Source organism: Lissotriton vulgaris, chromosome 3_1, assembly GCF_964263255.1.
Source record: "Lissotriton vulgaris chromosome 3_1, aLisVul1.2, whole genome shotgun sequence".
In the NCBI taxonomy this organism is placed as follows: Eukaryota; Metazoa; Chordata; class Amphibia; order Caudata; family Salamandridae; genus Lissotriton; species Lissotriton vulgaris.
In genome coordinates this window covers 187,841,790-187,860,146 of record NC_141689.1, presented here as the reverse complement: position 1 = coordinate 187,860,146, position 18,357 = coordinate 187,841,790, and the positions used below count along the sequence as shown (strand labels likewise).

The 18,357-nt window shown below is 49.5% G+C and overlaps 1 protein-coding gene across 1 annotated transcript in view; it reads right to left on the bottom strand.

The window, feature by feature from the left end:
- LOC147726190 (uncharacterized) overlaps positions 1 to 18,357 on the bottom strand; it is a 606,971-nt gene that overhangs the window by 292,460 nt on the left and 296,154 nt on the right. The window contains exon 9 of the mRNA XM_086960284.1: positions 18,252 to 18,330. Coding sequence (XP_086816410.1) covers positions 18,252 to 18,330 — 79 coding nt within the window. The remainder of the gene's footprint in view (positions 1 to 18,251; positions 18,331 to 18,357) is intronic.

Genomic DNA, 18,357 nt, shown 5'->3' with positions numbered 1-18,357 from the left:
AGCGGTCAGACATCACCGGCTGTGAGAAAAGAGGTGTGGGTCGTGGGCCACTCATACGTGAGGCGTGCCGCAGACGTATTCGAAGCAGGTGACATGATTCACGTAGCTGGGGAATACGGGTACAGAATGTCCTTCTACGGAAGGGGCGGTCTCTGTATTGACCAGTGTCAGGCATTCTTTGAGGGTTTGTTAGGGCGGACGAGGTCACCGCCGTCTATAGTCATAGTACATTTAGGGGGCAATGATTTGGTCACCACCGGTAGACGACTTCTCCTGGAGGCAATGCTTTCCACTGTAAGTTGGTTGGCGAGGAAAGTTCCGGGGTGCATAATTGCGTGGTCTCATATGATCCCACGAAAAGTGTGGCGGGGGGCTGTTTCGATTCCTGCTTTGAACCATTCTGTTAGAAAACTTAATAACAAAGTGAGTAGGTTGTTTCGTTCCAGGACATTGCATTCTATCTCGCACGGTTGTATTAATGATGACAGTATGTATCTAGGGGATGGTGTGCATTTGTCTCGGGTGGGAAATGAGTTACTCATAGGAGACTTCTTAGCATGGTTAAAAACGTTGAAACATGACCTTTAGCTAGGAGTTTTGTGGGGGGCCCGGATAGCCGGTCAACTATCCGGGCCTGTGGCGGTAAGGTCATGATCGGTGAGCACTAATTAGTAGATCCCTATGAGTGGGCGTCACCCAACACGGATGGGAGCGCTCGGGAGAGGTGGCCATTGGCCCCTCAATGGGGAGGCGGTCCCTTCTAAGGATGGGTCGCCGGAAGTAAAGGAAAGGCGGTCAAGGCCCCTTCCTTTGTAGGAGGGGTTACAGCCCCCTCCTGGGGAATTTCCCGGGGCCAGTGACATCTGCGACGGCAGATGCGGTAAGTTGTGTGGGGTTGGGATAAGGTCTACGGTACCTTCGAGATGCCTCACACGAGTATTCGAACGACCTTTAACTGGCGTCGAGTCTTTAGGGGCCCCCGTCAAGTCAAGGGAAATTGGTAATAGTTGCACTTGAGGTACGCCTCCGTGCTGTCGCCCAGCCCAAGTGGGAGGGGTAAGTCTGGTTAGGGATCTTGACACCGGTTATGACCTTGCCGTTGGCCCTTAAACGTTAGGTTGTACAATTTCAATATGTCAAGAAATGTTTTGTAGGTTGCTAGTTCGGCTAGGAGAACCTCTGTATTAGAGAATCTGTTAAGGTTAGCCAAACATCGCAATATGGTAATGAAATTGTACATAACATGAAACGTTTAATGTTTTATTTTTTGTTTTAATAAATACGGCCGGGATGGTCACTCCATCCCACTTCCAAAAACTCAAGAACTGTTTCCGGTTTCCCTCCTTTGGGGATTGTGTTGAGAGGGGGTGGCGGGTATCTCGGCCATATGGAAAGGGGCGACCAACTTGGTCCCCCCGAACGTATGGCTGAGTGCCTCGATCCCCCCGGGAAGCCATTTTTGGGCGGGAGGCGCGTCTCGGCTGGTATGCCCGAAGCGGCGTAGCTGGGGCGCGCCTGTTCCCGCCCTAGAGTGGGCTGGCCTAGACACTGACGCAGCCAGCCACGCCCTCGGGGCAGGCAGGGGCGGGTATACGCCCGCCCTGAAGACGGATAAAAAGGGACGCAAGACCAGAAGACATCCTCTTGTTCTTGTACTCTGAAGCTGCACCTCCTCGCTGCACGTGAGCTCGGGACAGAACGAAGAGCCAATTTTGACCCACCCACCAGCCCCTGAAGACAGCCAGTTGTTTGTAATAAAGTTGATTAATTTTGCTTGTGTTCTCGTTTGCAGGTTGGAGTATCATGTTGATATTGAGTTAATAAAGAATGGTCTGTTTGAGTACGTTTTACCATTAAAGAGATTCAGATCTAGTGTTGAATTTTATGCATGCTCTTTCGGTCATAGTGGCCAATGTATTCTGAGGTTTAGTTAGCACTGTCGTATTTATTTGGTAGGCGGTAAGGTCATGATCGGTGAGCACTAATTAGTAGATCCCTATGAGTGGGCGTCACCCAACACGGATGGGAGCGCTCGGGAGAGGTGGCCATTGGCCCCTCAATGGGGAGGCGGTCCCTTCTAAGGATGGGTCGCCGGAAGTAAAGGAAAGGCGGTCAAGGCCCCTTCCTTTGTAGGAGGGGTTACAGCCCCCTCCTGGGGAATTTCCCGGGGCCAGTGACATCTGCGACGGCAGATGCGGTAAGTTGTGTGGGGTTGGGATAAGGTCTACGGTACCTTCGAGATGCCTCACACGAGTATTCGAACGACCTTTAACTGGCGTCGAGTCTTTAGGTGCCCCCGTCAAGTCAAGGGAAATTGGTAATAGTTGCACTTGAGGTACGCCTCCGTGCTGTCGCCCAGCCCAAGTGGGAGGGGTAAGTCTGGTTAGGGATCTTGACACCGGTTATGACCTTGCCGTTGGCCCTTAAACGTTAGGTTGTACAATTTCAATATGTCAAGAAATGTTTTGTAGGTTGCTAGTTCGGCTAGGAGAACCTCTGTATTAGAGAATCTGTTAAGGTTAGCCAAACATCGCAATATGGTAATGAAATTGTACATAACATGAAACGTTTAATGTTTTATTTTTTGTTTTAATAAATACGGCCGGGATGGTCACTCCATCCCACTTCCAAAAACTCAAGAACTGTTTCCGGTTTCCCTCCTTTGGGGATTGTGTTGAGAGGGGGTGGCGGGTATCTCGGCCATATAAGGTCCAGCATGTGTTTAATTTTATTTATTAGCACACAGCACCACTCAGCACCACCACAACACCACTCAGCACCACTCAGCACCACCACAGCATCACTCAGCACCACCACAGCACCACCACAGCACCACTCAGCATCACCACAGCGTCACTCAGCACCACCACAGCGTCACTGAGCACCACCACAGCGTCACTCAGCACTACCACAGCGTCACTCAGCACCACCACAGCACCACTCACCCCCACAACAGCGTCACTCAGCACCACCACAGCACCATTCAGCACCACTTAACACCACCACAGCATCACTCAGCGCAACCCCAGCATCACTCAGCACCACCACAGCACCACCAGAGCACCACTCAGCATCACTCAGCACCACCACAGCGTCACTCAGCACCACCACAGCATCACTCAGCAACACCACAGCATCACTCAGCACCACCACAGCACCACTCAGCACCACCACAGCATCACTCAGCACCACCACAGCACCACTCAGCACCACTCAGCACCACCACAGCACCACTCAGCACCACCACAGCACCACTCAGCACCACCACAGGACCACTCAGCACCACCACAGCACGACTCAGCACCACCACAGCACCACTCAGCACCACCACAGCACCACCACAGCACCACTCAGCACCACCACAGCACCACTCAGAACCACCACAGATTCACTCAGCATCACCACAGCATCACGCAGCACCACCACAGCATCACGCAGCACCACCACAGCATCACTCAGCACCACCACAGCATCACTCAGCACCACCATAGCACCACTCAACACCACCACAGCATCACTCAGCACCACCACAGCATCAATCAGCAGCACCACAGCATCACTCAGCACTGCCACAGCATCACTCAGCACCACCACAGCATCACTCAGCACCACCACAGCAACACTCAGCACCACCACAGCATCACTCAGCACCACCACAGCACCACTCAGCACCACCACAGTGCCACTCAGCACCACCACAGCACCACTCAGCACCAACACAGCATCAGTCAGCACCACCACAGCACCACTCAGCACCACCACAGCACCACTCAGCACCACCACAGCATCACTCAGCGCAACCCCAGCATCACTCAGCACCACCACAGCACCACTCAGCACCACTACAGCACCACTCAGCACCACCACAGCACCACTCAGAACCACCACAGATTCACTCAGCACCACCACAGCATCACGCAGCACCACCACAGCATCACTCAGCACCACCACAGCATCACTCAGCACCACCATAGCACCACCACAGCATCACTCAGCACCACCACAGCATCACTCAGCACCACCACAGCATCACTCAGCACTGCCACAGCATCACTCAGCACCACCACAGCAACACTCAGCACCACCACAGCATCACTCAGCACCACCACAGCACCACTCAGCTCCACCACAGCGCCACTCAGCACCACCACAGCACCACTCAGCACCAACACAGCATCAGTCAGCACCACCACAGCACCACTCAGCACCACCACAGCATCACTCAGCACCACCACAGCACCACTCAGCACCACCACAGCATCACTCAGCGCAACCCCAGCATCACTCAGCACCACCACAGCACCACTCAGCACCACCACAGCACCACCACAGCACCACCACAGCACCACTCAGAACCACCACAGATTCACTCAGCACCACCACAGCATCACGCAGCACCACCACAGCATCACTCAGCACCACCACAGCATCACTCAGCACCACCATAGCACCACTCAGCACCACCACAGCATCACTCAGCACCACCACAGCATCAATCAGCACCACCACAGCATCACTCAGCACTGCCACAGCATCACTCAGCACCACCACAGCATCACTCAGCACCACCACAGCAACACTCAGCACCACCACAGCATCACTCAGCACCACCACAGCACCACTCAGCACCACCACAGCGCCACTCAGCACCACCACAGCACCACTCAGCACCAACACAGCATCAGTCAGCACCACCACAGCACCACTCAGCACCACCACAGCATCACTCAGCACCACAACAGCACCACTCAGCACCACCACAGCATCACTCAGCACCACCATAGCATTACTCAGCGCCTCTACAACATCACTCCGCGCCATCACAGCATCAATCTGTGCAACCATTCAACAACTGGTTAAAATATGTTCTCTCAATGTGTCAAGCTTTATTACAAATGTCACAAAAAGATGTTAATATTTCACTTCTGTTCTTGGATTTTCATCACAATAAAATACACTGAACATTATCTTCACAAAAGTTATGTACAAAAGTTTAAACTATTGCCATTATAAATTACTATCCCTTTTATTTAAGTATTAATTATTTAAAAAAATTAAAAGCCATTGTTATTTGTAATATCAATACATCTAAGTCACGTAAATACAAAATATGTTGCATTACAAATGCTATAGGTGTCACATTTGCGTAAGTTATAACTATTGACGTTGTAAATGACAAAGCTATTAATTTAGCTATTTTCAAAACCAACACATAAATAAAAAAATTGTCATTTACAAGACCAATAGCTCAGACTTTCATAATGCGAGACCTATTGCATTGCAAATGCTTGTTATAACACATGATCTTAGATCTCCAGCGGTGTTTGTCCATATCCGAGTAACCCCGTCTCCACGTCTTCCCTGCACATTTACAATCCAGTTTCATGTTTTTTAGGTTATCATTGAACCAAGGATCCGATGGTTTGCCCCTGGTTCTATGATTTTTTTAGTGGTGCGAATACGTCTAAAACTGCCGCAATCTTCGCACTGAGAGAGGTATAATTTTCGCCTACCAGCTTAGTTGCCGAAAAGCAGTCATCTACCAAAAACAGAGGGGCTAAATCCCGCTTGCGCAGAAGCGCCTTCCAGTCTCTACCAACATATTCATTCCTAACACCAGTTACTTAGCAGTTATGAAATTTAGCAATGTCCACTGTGAATTTAATCAAAAAATGGTCTGACCAGAACAAAGGCAGGATTTCCATAATATTAAGATGATGCTCTTCAGCAAACATCAAATCAAGTATGTGGCCTCCCTTATGGGTTGCTTTTGCCACCTGCTGGAAAAGGCCAAGACCCTCACACGAGTGAAGAACATTGAATTACCCTGAATCAAGGGATCCGTTCAACCAAAGATTGAAATCTCCCAGAATAACCAGTCTACGATGAACAGCGGCCAAGTTAGTAAAAATCTCCAGCAGTGACTGCTGATGAAGCACCGTAAAAACCCCAGGGGGGCCCATAAAAATAATCCCTGTTACAACATGGGCGTGAACATTTTTAATGGCAAAACCTAAATGCTCAAATCCTTCAGCCTCGTTATTGCCAGATATCAAGCCAATGCTTGTAGAGCCGGTTTTTATGATCACTTTCATGACCATTTTTTCATGGAAATGGATGACCATATTACCGGCTTCCAAAAGTCCTTTAAAAAAATAATTCACACCGCCGGTAGTTACAGCATTGGCAATATAGTTATGTAGTATAGCACTTAATAGCTTTAATGCAGTTCCACATGACATTATTTTTCTGTTATATAGACTTCATGGGTTTATATTTACAATTTTTTTTATTTTATACACTACTGTACAACCATCCTGCAATGGTCTGCAGCCCATGAATATATTTGCAGTTACATGTTCGATTGAACTTGGTCCCTTAACGAAGGTACATTGGAATGAACTACAATTCCCTACAGTCATAGCTCCATTTGCCGAAATAATCGCGCCACGCTTTTTCACGCATGCGCGGTAGGACACAGGTATTGATGTTGCCGTTTCTGGGGCTGTGTGACTCACTTCAGGGCCACGCTTCTGGCATATGCGCGTTAGTAACCAGGAAGTAGTGAGGCGGTCTGGCTCCTCTACATCACATGCCGTGATCGCCGTGTGTACTGGTACAGCATGTGTAATTACCATCATGTGACTACGTCTGGCCCAATGATCGCCATATAGTAAGTGTATTTAACTGGACTATCCCGGTCTGTTCGGTTACCTCCCCTTAGGCTCAGGCAAGCCCGGGATACCGACGGACAGGTAAGGACGAGGGCTGTCATTCATTTAGGCTCTTTAACCTCCTCTTTAGATCTCGCTGGAGTTAGCATCCGAAGGATGCGTCCAGCTAGAGACGTATAGCTGCCCGTCTCGGGGGAATTAGGGACAGGAGGGTGTTACGAGCTTTTCGTGTGGATTTGGGTGCGCGAACGCGCACGTCCAGCACGGCGCCGTGCACACTGTCTTAAACACGGGCACCCGCAGGGAGGGAAAGCACACCGGGGGGGGGGGGGCACGGCCACCGGCAATGTGCCCCGACGCCCCCCTCTGCTACCACAACACCGGCCCCACTTACCGGTAGGCTGCCGGTCTGCTCTGGAGCTCCCGTTCTTAGGGGCTCCTGCGGCGGCATCTCCTCATGTAGCGCGGGGCTCGCTCCATCATACAGGAGCCCCACGCAGCTCCACCGGCTTCCCCTTCACCCGGGCCCCCTCCTGGGACCCGGGGCTTTCTGCAGCAACTCTGGTCTCCCTCCACCGCATGGCAGACCGTCAACGACAGCTAAAGTTTCCCCCAGGCAGGGGGAAGCGGAAACCTCGATCATGCCCCGCCCACGTCTCCTCCGTGTTTGCCTGTCTTCCTGCCTCGGCGGCCGCCAATGCCACCGCGGCCCCGAGCAGGGAGGCGGGCACAGCGTCTCCCGTCCACAGTACAGCGAGGTAGGCTCTCGCTTAGAGAAATCAATTATTTGGAAGGCAATGCACCGGGGGATCTTGTTCCATAACAAAGCGCTGCATTTCAGCTGCTCTCCTGGCAGGGGTCACAGGAGACAGCTAAGCTTCTTCCCGACTTGGCACCAACACAGCTGGGGAAGATGATCACATTAGCATATCTATAGAATCTGAGGAGCAACCCCGCCCCCCCATCGAGTCTCCCCTCACATTCTCCCCCAAGAGACAAACTTTAAGAAGCTGAGAGGGCTTGGGGGTCACAATCCTACAATCCTGAGCGAAAGCAGAGCAAGATGGCAAGCCTTCTGACTCTGGCAGGTGGAACCAGCAAGGAGAGGGGGGTCCGCAGGGACCCCGGCGCCAGCGCAGAGCCCGAGGTATGGCAGATCTTCATTCGGTGCTCTCCCTCTCGCCCACCGTGCTGGGCCTCCAGAGACACCAGGGTGCACCGGGGCCAAGGAGCGCACCCGAGAGCCGGCCTTTAGGAGCCAGAGGATGGCACAGAGGTGAGAACCAATGACTGTACACTAGAGGGTAGCCCCGTTCACCACTGACGTCTGGGCAAGTGGGCAGGCCAAGAGGTGCACACTCAGTGCCACATAATTATATGCCACACAATTACACTCTACTGAATACAACATACACTCACACAATACCACTCAGTGCCACGTAATAATATGCTACATAATTACACTGCGCTCAACGCAACATACACTCCAAATACCACTCAATGCCACATCATTACACACCACATAATTTCACTCTACTGAATGCAGCACACACTCCACACAATACCACTCAATGCCACATAATGATATGCTACATAATTACAATGCAACATACACTCCAAACAATACCACTCAGTGCCACATAATTACACGCCATACAAGTACTTTACTGAATACAACATACACTCCTCATAATACCACTTAGTGCCACATAATTACATGCTACATAATTACACTGCACTTAATGCAACATACACTCCAAATACCACTCAGTGCCACATAATTACACGCCACATAATTACACTGCTCTCAATGCAACATACACTCCAAATACCACTCAGTGCCATATCATTACAAGCCACATAATTACACTGTACTCAATGCAACACACTCCACACAATACCACTCAGTGCCACATAATTATATGTTACATAATTACACTGCACTCAATGCAACATACACTCCAAATACCACTAAATGCCACATAATTACACTGCACTCAATGCAACATACACTCCAAATACCACTCAGTGCCACATAATTACACGCCACATAATTACACTCTACTAAATACAACATACACTCCAGACAATACCACTCAGTGCCACATAATTATATGCTACATAATTACACTGCGCTCAATGCAACATACACTCTAAATACTACTCAGTGCACATAATTACACAACACATAATTGCACTTCACTCAATGCAACATACACTCAAAATACCACTCAGTGCCACATAATAACATGCCACATAAATACACTGCACTCAATACAACATACACTCCAAATACCACTCAGTGCCACATAATTACACTGCACGCAATGCAACATACACTCCAAATATCACTCAGTGCCACACAGTTACACGCCACATAATGACACTGCACTCAATGCAACATACACTCCAAATACAACTCAGTGCCACATAATTACACGCCACATAATTACACTGCACTCAATGCTACATACATTCCAAATACCACTCAGTGCCACATAATTACACGCCACATAATTACACTGCACTCAATGCAACATACACTCCAAATACCACTCAGTGCCACATAATTACACGCCACATAATTACACTGCACTCAATGCAACATACAGTCCATTTTTAGTATCTTTTACCGCGTTGTCACGCTGACCGAAAGCGCTGACACGCGTTGATTTTTAAATTGTTTTTTCTGTGTCTAACCTGCACTGAAATTTAACAGGTACCTCCTAATCCTTACTTTGCCTTCCAGGGACACAGCGGGGCCGGCTGGTAGCTTTTTTCATCTCAGGCGCCCAGCGGTAGTGGCCGCCATCTTGGATTGGGCCGGTTCGCCCGACCCCACCCACGCCACTCCCCCCACGCTGCTCCTCTATTTAGGAGCATTTCACAGTCTCCCCAGCGATTGCGAGCAGCCCGGTGGCAGTGGGCTAGCAAGCAGGAGCTGTGGGCTGCGACTGTGCATTTTTAGTATCTTTTACCGCGTTGTCACGCTGACCGAAAGCGCTGACACGCGTTGATTTTTAAATAGTTTTTTCTGTGTCTAACCTGCACTGAAATGTAACTGGTACTTCCTAATCCTTACTTTGCCTTCCAGGGACACAGCGGGGCCGGCTGGTAGCTTTTTTCATCTCAGGCGCCCAGCGGTAGTGGCCGCCATCTTGGATTGGGCCGGTTCGCCCGACCCCACCCACGCCACTCCCCCCACGCTGCTCCTCTATTTAGGAGCATTTCACAGTCTCCCCAGCGATTGCGAGCAGCCCGGTGGCAGTGGGCTAGCAAGCAGGAGCTGTGGGCTGCGACTGTGCATTTTTAGTATCTTTTACCGCGTTGTCACGCTGACCGAAAGCGCTGACACGCGTTGATTTTTAAATTGTTTTTTCTGTGTCTAACCTGCACTGAAATTTAACAGGTACCTCCTAATCCTTACTTTGCCTTCCAGGGACACAGCGGGGCCGGCTGGTAGCTTTTTTTCATCTCAGGCGCCCAGCGGTAGTGGCCGCCATCTTGGATTGGGCCGGTTCGCCCGACCCCACCCACGCCACTCCCCCCACGCTGCTCCTCTATTTAAACGTCCCCCATGTGTCAGCGCAGCGGACGAGCGCAGCGGGCGCGCCGTAGGCTCGCCGGAGTCAAGCCAGAGTCCTGCCCGTCTGCGCCCGTCCGCGGCAGGCCGGGGCTAGGGGCACCCCCCCTTGCCCGTTTCCCTTCTTATTCATCCTCCTTTCTTCTCTCACTATGGTCCCCTGGTACCGTCAGCCCGTCCACATCCGCTCTACTGGCTCAGTTAGATCTACTATGCCATTCTCCCTTCTCACCCCCCTCCATTATCCCGGTCCGCCCTTCCCCCCCTCCGCCCGTTTCATGCACTCCGGCCTTTAACACCACGGCCACGCTACTAAACACCCGATCTGCTGTTAGCCATCAGTACGAATTATATGATTATATTGACACTCACAAACCAGATCTCCTGTTTTTAACGGAGACCTGGTTTAAGGCTGACTCCCTGCCCAACGTTTTAGCCGCACTTCCCCCTGGCTACTCGGCTCTTCGAGCAGACCGGCCAGAGGGCAGGAGAGGCGGCGGAGTGGCCCTGATAGCCCGCACTGACTTTCAGTTTCAGATTCTTTCCTCCCCTCCCATTCCTGAAGTAGACTACCTGGTCATCCGCTCCAATTTCCAATCCTCCCCTTTAACCTCCGTTCTAATTTATCGCCCCCCTCATCCCTCTCCCACTTTTGTCTCTAACTTCCAGGACATATTGGCAACGCTGGTAGTGAACAACTCTTCAGTGCTAGTCTTAGGTGACCTAAACTTCTGGCCCAATGACCTTGCCGAGAGCCCCTTGTCCAAAGATTTCACCGACCTTATGTTGAGTCTTAATTTCATTCCTCACATCCACAGCCCCACCCACGTTCAAGGCCACTCACTCGACCAGGTCTGGACCTTGAACATCCCTATCACTCCCCCCACCATTTCCCCTTGCCCTTGGTCTGATCATTTTTTAATTTCCTTTTCCCTTGCCTTAGCCCCCATTATCAAGCCCCCACTCCCTAAGAACACCTGGGCCAGAAAATGGGGCAAAGTCGATCTGCCATCCTTCTGCTCTTCGCTAGCCAGCACTAGCCCTGACCTCTCAGGCCTCGCCGCCCCTGTCCAACTGGACACCATTAACAACCGGTTGACCGACGCGGGCGACGCCTTCGCCCCCCTTAGACGCATCACGGTCAAGCGAGCCCACGCCGCCAACCGGTGGTTTACTCCCATTCTTAAGGAGAAAAAGCTGGCCGCACGTAGGGCAGAACGAGCATGGAGAAAAGCATATTGTCCTTCTCTAAAAACCATCTATCTCTCCGTGCTCAAGGAATATAAGCAGAGCATCCTTGATGCCAAGACCTTATTCTACTCTAATAGAATATTGTCAGCAGAGTCACAGTCGAAGGAAATTTTCGCCACAGTGCACGAGCTCGCGTCATCTAACAGAGTCTCGGCCTCTATTCCACCCTCTCAACCCCTCTGTGACTCGCTCAACGACTTCTTCGTGGACAAGGTGATAAAGATTAAGGCCAATATCCCTCCCCCATCCCCCACCTTCACCAATCCTTCCCCCCCCCGTCTCCTCCAAACTCACTTCCATCCCCCCCTTGACCACAGCCACGCTTCTCCCCCTGCTTCACAGAGTGAAATCAGGCTCCCCCCAAGATTTCGCCCCCGCCCACATCTTGAGAGAAATCTTTCGAACATGTCCATCCCCTCCCCTCACTCTTCTAAATGATTCCCTCAGAAATGGAGTGGTTCCTGCCCCCCACAAATTTGCAGCCGTTATTCCTATTCTAAAAAAGGCTGGTGCGGACCCTTCATCCCCTTCCAATTATCGTCCCATTTCCCTCCTTCCCTACCTGGCAAAGGTTCTTGAAACCCACGTCACCGCCACTCTGAGCTCCCACGTGGAAATCAACCACTGCCTTTCCCCTCGGCAGGCGGGCTTTCGCCCCCTCCATTCTACGGAAAAGGTAGTGGTCTCAGTTATGGACAGCCTACGCGAGGGCATTGACACCAATCTCCCTCAGGCCCTCATTCTTTTAGATCTGTCCGCCGCGTTTGACACGGTGGACCATTCCACCTTACTTTCCCGTGTCAAGGCGGCGGGCATAGAGGGTCTAGCCTTCGCTTGGCTTGAGTCCTTTCTTAGCGGTAGAGCTCAGGCAGTCCATCTCACTGGCTTCACTGCGGCTTCCCACAAGGTGACGTGCGGGGTCCCCCAGGGCTCCTCACTTTCCCCCCTTCTGTTTAATTTATACATTTTCCCCCTCATTTTTATGTTACAGCAGCTCGAGGTCACGGTGTACAACTACGCCGATGACCTCCAGCTTATTTTTAACCTTTCCCATTCCCCTTCATCCTTCCAGAATGTCCAATCTGTCATGTTGTTCATTCAGGATTGGATGAACTGCAACCACCTCAAACTCAATCCGGACAAGACTGAACTAGTCTTGACCGGAGGTGGTTGCAGTCCTTGGTCCCCTTCTCACTGGCCCTCCCCACTCGGTGCTCCCCCACTCCCGGTTCCCAAAGTCAAAACCCTTGGTATTTTCCTTAATCCCTCACTTTCTGTTCATTCACAGGTTGGTTCTGTTGTCTCCTCTTGTTTTTTCTCCCTCAGAACCATCAGGAAGATCTCTCGGTTTTTTTCACTCCCCGCCCTAAAGATCATAGTGCTGGCGATGGTGTTGTCGCGCCTCGATTACAGCAACATTATTTACAATGGCGCGCCTGCCTACGCCATTCACCGGCTGCAACTAGTGCAGAACCAGGCAGCCCGACTCATCTATGGCCTGCCTAAATATCATCGGGCCACCCCCTTACTGCAGGCACTGCACTGGCTGCCGGTGAAAGAGCGGGCCCTGTTCAAGCTTGGGTGCCTTACTTTTCAGGCCAGAATGGGCACTGCACCAGAGTTCATCTGCTCGGCTATCAAGCCTTACATCCCAGGGAGAGAGCTTCGCTCCTCTCACCTGGCCCTCTTAACTGTCCCTCGTTTCAAAAAGAAAAGGGCCGGCGGTACTAAGTTTTCTGTTCTGGCCCCTGTGTTTTGGAACTCCTTACCCGTAACACTCCGTACAACACCCTCCTACATTGAATTTAGGAAAAATCTCAAAACCTTCCTCTTTTCTCGTGCTTTTGTTGCCTAATTTCTCCTTGCTTGCCATCCCCTCGCAATCTGAAGCGCCATGAAACCGCATGGTATAAGTGCGCTATATAAATGTTTTTAAATTCAAATTCAAATTCCAAATACCACTCAGTGCCACATAATTACACGCCACATAATTACACTGCACGCAATGCAACATATACTCCAAATATCACTCAGTGCCACATAATTACACGCCGCATAATTACGCTGCACTCAATGCAACATACACTCCAAATACCACTCAGTGCCACACAGTTACACGCCACATAATTACACTGCACTCAATGCAACATACACTCCAAATACAACTCAGTGCCACATAATTACACGCCACATAATTACACTGCACTCAATGCTACATACACTCCAAATACCACTCAGTGCCACATAATTACACGCCACATAATTACACTGCACTCAATGCAACATACACTCCAAATACAACTCAGTGCCACATAATTACACGCCACATAATTACACTGCACTCAATGCTACATACACTCCAAATACCACTCAGTGCCACATAATTACACGCCACATAATTACACTGCACTCAATGCAACATACACTCCAAATACCACTCAGTGCCATATAATTACACGGCACATAATTTGGTTTCGCTGGATAACAAGGGTTTCTGAGCAAGATATGCAGGGGAGTTTGAGTATAATGCCTTGTGCGTGATACATGCCAACTTGAGTTGGATTCTGGCCTGTGGAGGAAGCCAATTCAGAGTTTCAGGTGAGGAGAAATATGGTAGAAATTCCTTGAGCCATTTAGTACTCTGGCGGCCGCATTGAGGCAGGCTTTTAAAGGTGCCAGGGAGATCTTGGTAGACCCGAGAGGGTAGAGCAGCCATATTCAAGTCTAGAGATGACTAGAGACTGGACTGACATTTTTTGGTGGGGAGTATCAAGGAAGGGTTTTAGTTTTCTTAGGTAGCTCAGGTGGAGTCTGGCTGATTTGGCCATCAAATTGATGTGGTCCCGCATGCTCAAGTTGCAGTCTAGGGTTATTCCAGCCGATTTGGCAGAGTCCACGATGGTTGGAAGGCAGTTTAAGGCTGTGATGGCCTTAATCCAAACCTGAGCCTCAGGGTTTTTATTGGGTGGGGAAATTAGAAGAAATTCTGTCTTCTTTGCATTGAGTTTGAGTTGATTAGAGGATAGTCATTGGACAGACAGTTTCAAGGCTTCATTCAGGGAAAGAATCTCCTTGAGGGAGGAGATTTTGATGTAGATCTGGGTTTCATCAGCGTACATGTGGTAGGAGACATTTGCAGTTTGCAATACTTCGGCAAGCGGTCAGAGGAAAAGGTTGAAGAGGGTAGGGGACAGGGTTGATCCTTGGGGGATGCCAACCGTGACCGGAGAAGGAGCAGACAGGTTACCGTTAATTAAGACTCTCTGAGCTCAGTTATGGAGGAAGGACCTAAACCAATCTAGAACAGAGACATCCAATCCCATCATGAGTTTGAGGTGTTCAAGGAGTTTTTCATGGTTTACCGTGTCGAAGGCCGAGGATAGATCTAGGCGGATTAGGAGACAGGTTTTGCCTTGGTCAAGGGCTTGAAGGGTATCATCCACAATCAGGAGAATGGTGGTTTCCGTGTTGTGCTCAGGCCTGAATCCGGATTGGAAGTCATCTAGAAGGTGGAAGTTGTTGATGTGTTGGCTCAGCTGCTGTTGCACACACTTCTCCAGGACTTTGGCTAAGAGAGGGATATTAGAAATAGGTCTAAAATTGTCAATGGAGGCAGGTTCAAGCGCCATTTTTTTTAAAGATTGGTAGGACTTGGTCTGCTATCAGAGAGTAAGGTATCAATCCTTGAAGCAGGGAGGCGTTAAATATTGCAGTCCAGCTAGGGATGATGGATTGGGTGGAGGCAGCTAGGCAGTTGGAGGGGAGTGGGTCTTTGAAGTGGTTGTTTGGGTTTAAGGTGGATAGGATTTTCGCAATGGCGTGTTGGTCGTAGATTTTAAAGTGGGTCCAGTGCGCTTGGTTTTTTAGGAGCGGCCTGAGGAGGCGGCTCGGAGGGAGGAGGCAGATCTGGAAGGGGTTCAGAGTAGTTGGTGGATCTAGGCTCATTGCCTAAGGCTGTGATTTTGTCAGAGAAAAAGGAGGAGAATTCCTCAGATGATATCAGTGACTCGGGGGTTTCTTTCGATGTTTTGGCCAGTTTGTTGGATTGGCGTTTGACTAGTTCGGAGAGCTTGTGGAGTCTATTCTTGGCGTTCCCCAGTTTAGACCTGAAGATTTCTTTTTTTGAATTGAGGATGTTCCTGTTGTAGGTATTTCTGTAGTGGCAGAGAAGTTTTAAATGCACAGCTGAGGGGTGCTGTCTCCAGATTCTCTCTGACTGCCGGAGGGACTTCCTCTCACTATTGAGGGACCCATTGAACAAGGGGTTTCTGTCTTTGATTTGGTTTTTTTTTAGTCTTAGTGGGGCAAGGTCATCAAGAATGTTAGTTATAGTCGCAGACTAATGATCCTTGAGGTCGTTGACCGGTGTGATATGGGGGGTGAAGTGGGGGAGGGGGGGCGAGGGTAGATTTGCAACGGGCTGCCAGTTCCCTGGGATCAAGCTCTTGGTGTCGCTAACCCAGCATTTAGGGATCGCCTGTTGCAGTGCCCTAGTCATGTGGGTGCCAGGTAATAAGAAAGTGAATAACGTGGTGGTCCGACCAGTCACAAGGGTCTGTAGCGATAAGGTTGACTGTAGATTCCTTAGCGTTGATTATTAAAGTCTAGAGTGGCGCCTTTCGAGTGTGTAGGTAGTGAGCAGGCTTGGGTTAGGGCTTGGTAGGCAAGGAAGTCCTTGATAGCGTTGACATGGGGATCTTTGGGGTCTTTCCAATGCAGGTTAAAGTCACCAAGGTAAATGTCTTTAGAGTTGGAGGAAACCTTGGCTGTAATGATTTCCATGAGGTGGTCGGTGAAGGCGTCATTCTTGCCTGGGGGGTGGTAAAAGATCTGCAGATTGCACCATTGGGTGGTGTTGCTGCATATGGAAATTGCAAGGTATTCAAAGGAGTCTATGGTATCGGCCAGGAGTTCTGTGACGAGGAGGTTAGAGCAGTAAATGCAGGCAATGCCTCCCCCTTTTTTGCTAGATTGACTGTCCAGCCTGCAATGTTGTAGTTGGGAGGCACAAGAGGTCCGGGCATGGAGAGGAGGATTCGTTGAGCCACGATTCGGTCAGGATTGCAAAGTCAAAGTTTCGGCTCAGTATGAGATCTGCGATATAGGCAGTGTGCTTAACTGCTGAGCGGCAGTTGATTAGGAGGCCAGATACAGGGAGGTCGGAGAGGGTGTCGTGGGAAGGGGCAGACAGGGGTACTGGCACTAGGTAGTTATCAACCAAACTTCTGTTGCGGAGAGTGGCTGATCTGTTGGGGTTGATTGCGACCGTGAGGATGGCATGTTCGACATTCACATCTAGTGGATTGGGGGTTACTGGGGCGGAGTTGAAGGAAGGAAGGATGGCTAGAATTTCCTCTTCAGTAAGGTCTAGCGAATTAGGGGTGACCAGAGTAGAGTTGTAGGAGAGGAGGAGAGTTAGAATTTCCTCCTCCGAGAGGTGGCATGGTTGCTCGCGAGGAAGAAGTTGTCTCAAGGATAGCAGTAATGGGTGATTGTGGGGGGCTCTGTGATAGGGAGTGGGGTGGTGTTCCACTGCGGCTCGAACTTGGAGAAGGAAAGTTCAGTGAGGTGAAGTAAGTTCTTTAGATACAGAATGGAATTATGGATGCTCTGCGTTAATGTGGCTGCTCTCTAGTGCAGAGCCTTGCCAGTGGTACCCATCTATTGAAAGCTGTTGTAATCCATCAGCTCCCTGTTCAAGCTTCAACTATCTCTGTACTCCCATTGTTGAGTCCCTCTAGGTGGTATTCACCTCCCTAGATGTAGAAAAGACACTGATGATGAAGCATACCACAATGAAAAGTGGGTGAGGTGTACTTTCCAAAACGTTGTTATAGCTGCAGCATAGTCATAGGATATAGTTGTAAAATCAGCGTATTTCTTGTGTGGAGAGTATATATGGGGATTACAAACAGGTATTTTCCTCATAGTCTCCTTTATGTGTGATATAATACATGCACAGGCAAAAATTCATGCAACCTTTTTAATAAAAATTAAAGACTATACATTTTCTTTAATAAATTTTGATATTGTATGTCTTTATACTTTGGCTTTTTTTTCACAGGTTACACAGTAAGTTTAGTAGTTGACCTATGCAGATTCTGCAATACCTTGGGGAGTTGTCATTTTTTTTGTACAATAGATGATTGAGTCATTGGCTATTGCCCCAGTCTGATGGTGCTTGTCATCATCATGACACTGCTCAGACCTGTCTATTGGGTCTGGTATGACAACCTGCCCCATCGCCGGATGGGAGTACAATGACTATTGAGATATCAGTCTCCCACTGTCTAACGTGTAGTGCATATCCCTGGTGGGAAAAGCAGGAAAGAGAAAGCAGATTTCAAAAACTGGATTACATTCCCGAGCCCCCCACCACCTGCCCAATCTGAGGTTAACATCCATTATAGTCAGTACAGCCCTGTCCTCCCAACTGGCTGCAATCCCATAACTCTTCTATTTTTAGAGTAAACAAGCAAAACACCACACGTCATGAATGATAGCCTGAACAACCAGTAGCTGTAATAAGGGCAGATGAAATATGTGAATGACATTTGAAATAAGCAATGAATGAGAAGGGCTGACTTATTTCCCTTCTTTGTATTGTTATTCGATAATGATTTCAAAGGATATGAAAATTTGTTATTCTTAATAAATAGCATTAAAAATGCAAGAAGGAATGACACAATACAATGACGTACACTCACCCGCAGGACACAATAATAGAGAAAAGGTGAGTTTACCATGAGTACTGATATTGGCGTTCTCTGGGGTGACCTGACATCTCTTCCAGTACACATCCGAGTTTAAGCTTCCTGATTCCTGTTGATAAAGGTTTGGGAGAAAGTT